Source organism: Otolemur garnettii, unplaced genomic scaffold (assembly GCF_000181295.1).
Source record: "Otolemur garnettii isolate 467f Iridium unplaced genomic scaffold, OtoGar3 scaffold00044, whole genome shotgun sequence".
Lineage (NCBI taxonomy): Eukaryota > Metazoa > Chordata > Mammalia > Primates > Galagidae > Otolemur > Otolemur garnettii.
This window is the reverse complement of record NW_003852439.1, coordinates 8247879-8252609: the sequence shown is the minus strand read 5'-3', so window position 1 is coordinate 8252609 and position 4731 is coordinate 8247879. Positions and strand designations below refer to the sequence as shown.

The window sequence follows — 4731 nt, the reverse complement described above, 5'->3', positions numbered from 1 at the left end:
CATTGTTGTTTGGCGGGTCCGGGCTGGATTCAAACCCACCACCTTAGGTGTATGTGGCTGGCGCCTTAGCCACTTGAGCCACAGGCACCGAGCCAGAGAAGATTCTATTCATCTGTCTTGCACAGTGATATATGGGATTATTTCGGGCTTTTTTCCTTTTTTTTTTGAGACAGAGCCTCAAGCTGTCCCCCTGGGTAGAGTGCCCTGGCATCACAGCTCACAGCAACCTCAAACTACTGGGCTTAAGCAGTTCTCATCTCAGCCTCCCAAGTAGCTGGGACCTCAGGCACCTGCCACAACACCCTGCTATTTTTGTTTGTTTCCAGTTTTCATTGTAGTTTGGCAGGCCCGGGCTGGATTTGAACCCACCAGCTCTGGTGTATGTGGCTGGCGCCTTAGCCGCTTGAGCCACAGGCACTAAGCCTATTTCAGGCTTTTTGGGGTGGGGGTAGCGGGGAGAGACAGAGTCTCACTTTATTGCCCTCAGTAGAGTGCCGTGGCATCACACAGCTCACAGCAACCTCCAACTCTGGGCTTAGGTGATTCTCTTCCCTCAGCCTCCCAAGTAGCTGGGACTACAGGTGCCTGTCACAATGCACAGCTATTTTTTTGTTGCAGTTTGGCCAGGGCTGGGTTTGAACCCGCCACCCTCGGTATACGGCACCGCCCTATTTCAGGCTTTTTTGTTAATTTGAGTTCTCTATAGATCCTAGATATTAAGCTTTTGTATGATTCATAATACGCAAATATCTTTTCCCACTTTGAAGGTTGTCTGTTTGCTTTGGTTGTTGTTTCCTTAGCTGTACAGAGGGAGGACATTCTTTTCTGACCATCAGCAGGGATAGATTTTATTTTGAGAATGAATTCAGCCCTCAAAATTGTCCAACTTTCCCTCCTGAACCAACCACACCATTCATGGGACCCCCTGTGGGCCCCAGACCTTATTTTGGATCACCACAAAATGTCTTATTTTGACCTGCAAACAGTGTCATGAGGTGAGACTATTATTGATTCCATTTTACCAATGAGGAAACTAAGGCTTGGGAAGAATTGACTTGTCCCACATCACCTGCTGGATAAGTGTGTGTGTGGGGAGAGACATACAAGGTAGACCCCCACCCAAGAACCTTGGTTTAGAGGATGGAGGAGGAAGGCAGAGGGCACCTACTCCTGAGGCCTGTGGGGCCCTAGTGGGTCTGGCAGTCCCTGGGGAGGTTTAGAAGCAGTAGCCCTCCCCTCAAAGGCCATATAGAACCAGACAACAGTTGACCTTGGGGCCTGGTGACGAGGTTCAGATCTGACTTAGGCTTATCAGTGGTAGGTACAGGGGAGAAAATAAGTGTCTCAACCTTTTCTACATCAGTTTCCTCATTTGTAAACTGGGGGTAAGAAAAGTGGCCACTTCCTCATCTTGTGGACATTGACAATCCAGTCCTAGGTCTTGGAGCGGTGCCTGACATCCAGTAGGCACACTGTAAGTGGTTGTAGCTAGGACTATCACTGCTGTTCCAGAGGGTTACGGATCCTGCAAGCTGGCAGCAAAAACACTTTGATGGTATGGGGGCGGAGTAGGGGATGCAGAGGAAGCTATTTTCACGTCTAGAGGACCACAGGGACCAGGGAACTCCATGGCAAAAAGCTATTATCCAGTACCTGTGCCATGCTCCCTTGGGGCCCCTTGTCTTGGAGAGCCACTTGGAGTGTGCAGTGGGTGAGCAGCATGGCACGACACAGAACCAGGGTCCCCTGACACCTGCTTCCTGTTCCTGGCCAAGAGGACGTGGGCACACCTGAAAAGACTGCACTCCAGCCTAGGGAGGAGTGTGCAGATCTCTTAATGTTCCCTAGAGGTGGCCCAGGGAGGTTATGTGGCAATCCATTTATTTATTTATTTAAGAGACAGAGTCTCACTTTGTCGCCCTCAGTAGAGTGCCATGGCATCACAGCTCACAGCAACCTCCAGCTCTTGGACTTAGGCGATTCTCTTGCCTCAGCCACCTGAGCAGCTGGGACTACAGATGCCCGCCACAATGCCTGGCTATTTTTTGTTGCAGTTTGGCCAGGGCCAGGTTTGAACCTTACCACCCTTGGTATATGGGGTCAGCGCCCTACTCACTGAGCCACAGGCACTGCCCAAGCAACCCATTTATCAATGTGGAAACTAATCAATAGAAAATGGGAGTAGGGCGGCGCCTGTGGCTCAAGGAGTAGTATGCGGCCCCATATGCTGAGAGGGTGGCAAGTTCAAACCCAGCCCCAGCCAAAAAACAGAAGGGAGTAGAGGTGGTGCCTGTGGCTCAGTGGGTGGGGCACGACCCCCACTACGGCACTCTACCAAGGTCGATAAAGTGAGACTGTCTCTATTAAAAAAAAAGAAAGGGCTGGGCGCCTGTGGCTCAAGTGGCTAAGGCACCAGCCACATACACCTAAGGTGGCAGGTTTGAATCCAACCCAGGCCCGCCAAACAACAATGACGGCTGCAACCAAAAATAGCCAGGCATTGTGGTGGGCACCCGTGGTCCCAGCTACTTGGGAGGCTAAGGCAGGAGACTTGCTTGTGCCCAGGAGTTGGAGGTTGCTTTGAGCTGTGATGCCACAGCACTCTACGCAGCTTGAGGGTAGATAGCTTGAGGCTTTGTTTCAAAAAAAGAAAAAGAAAGAAAGAAAATGAGAGTAGAGCTGCAGGGGCAGCACAGATGAACCTCAAAAACACAAAGTGGGACAGAGAAGAGAGTTCCCTATAGCATGACAGGTTTGCTGTGCTACAGTTTTCTGCAGTTTAAACACCAGCAATAGATTCCTCTTTCTTATTTATTGCTGCCACCCAAGGGGTGAAAATAGTACATATCAGGATGTAGGGAAGGATATAGGCCACATGGGAACAGAGGGTTAGGGAGGTGGCTGCTGGGTGTGTGTGTGCAGAAGGCATGGCAGGGGGAGCCCAGTGCAGGGTGAGAGAAAGGAAACCCAAACCCTTCAGAGTTCCTGGGGGTTCCAGTTCAGGGTATAGAGGAGGGGTTCTGTGCCCTTCCAGCCCAGGGTACAAGGTGACAAAGGCTCTGCCTCCTCCCCAATCAGGGGCCTGGACCCAAAGCTATACAAGAGAAGAGGTGATGATCCTAATAGCATAAGAGAGCTGATACTCCTTTCCAAGGCTCAACTCTCATTTCTTCCACAGGACAGTCCCTCTTAGAGGGCCTGATCATGGCTGGCGATGTTTGCTCAACATCAGGACATGTCTTCTCCCAGCACAGAGTTGGACCCAAAACAGGAACCAGAACTCCCCCATAAGGATGAGATTAATGAGCAACTCTCTCTGTTTTGTCTTTTTTTTTTATTTTGAGACATAGTTTTTTTATTTTGAGACATAGTTTCACTCTGTTGCCCTTGGTAGAGTGCCATGGCATCATAGCTCACAGCAACCTCAAACTCTTGGGCTTAAGCGATTCTCTTGCCTCAGCCTCCCAAGTAGCTGGGACTACAGGAGCCTGCCATAACACCCAGCTATTTTTGTCGTTGTTGTTGCGGTTCTTATTGTTTTAGCTGGCCCAAGCAGGGTTCAAACCCACTAGTGTTGGTATAGCTGAGCCCACTATAGCTATAGGCACTGCCTGTTTTGTCATTTTTTAATTATTAATTTTATCCAGGTAATATACATTATAAATCAAATGCTACTATAGGAAAGTAAAAAAGCCATTTCTTTCTTCTGATCACATCCTGATCTTGTTTCCAGAGGCAACTGCTTCCAACTTTTTAGCTGTTTCTTCTAGTATGTATTTCCATATTTTCAATCATAAGCTTAACTGCAACTTTTTAAAATTGTCTTTTTTTTTTTTTGAGACCAAGTTTTACTATGTTGCCCTTGGTAGTGTGCTGTGGCGTCATAGCTCACAGCAACCTCCAACTCTTGGGCTTAAGTGATTCTCTTGCCTCAGCCTCCCAAGTAGCTGGGACTACACGCACCCACCACAACACCTGGCTATTTTTTTGTTGCAGATCAGTAGCTGGCCTGGGCTAGGTTCGAACTTGCCACCCTTGGTGTATGTGGCTGGCACTATAACCACTGTGCTATGGGCCCTGAGCCTAAATTGACAGTCTTTTTTTTGAGACAAAGTCTCACCATGTCACTCTTGGTAGAGTGCCGTGGCTTCCCAGCTCACAGCAACCCTAAACTCCGGGGTTCAAGCAATTCTCTTGCCTCAGCCTCTCAAGCAGCCGGGACCACAGGCGCCCGCCACAATGCCTGGCCATTTTTTGTTGCAGTTGTCATTGTTCGTTAGCTGGCCTGGGCTGGGCTCCAACCCGCCACCTTCAGTGTATATGGACGGCACTGTAACCACTGTGCTACGGGCGCCGAGCCTAAATTGACAGTCTTTTTAGAGTGTCAATAGAGGCATAACATATTTTTGATAAATTATACATATGTTACATATGTATATACCTGTGAGCTCGAAGCCCAGAATAAGAGAGAAAAGATTCCAACTTCCCAAGGGGCTCCACTGCCCCTTCCTGGCTAGAGCCCTCAAAATGATACATCTACCACCTTAAGCGCACAAGGTAATCCATGCTGTCTACAGGGATCTCCTTTAGGAGCCACTGCCCTCTGGCTTCAATCTGGATATCCATTCTCCAGGGCAGAACCTGCACTGGCATCATCACACACTTCTGTGGTTTCTGTTTAGGTTGGAGCCCCCACCTTCCTGGATCCCAGTTCTTCTTCCAACACTTCCA

General features: G+C 49.1%; 1 protein-coding gene across 1 annotated transcript in view; it reads right to left on the bottom strand.

Moving 5' to 3' along the window:
• NPW (neuropeptide W) overlaps positions 1-4626 on the bottom strand; it is an 8639-nt gene extending 4013 nt beyond the window's left edge. Inside the window, exon 1 of the mRNA XM_012805688.1 lies at positions 4544-4626. Within this exon, the coding sequence (XP_012661142.1) occupies positions 4544-4626 (83 nt within the window). The remainder of the gene's footprint in view (positions 1-4543) is intronic.
• Between the last annotated feature and the right edge of the window lie 105 nt (positions 4627-4731).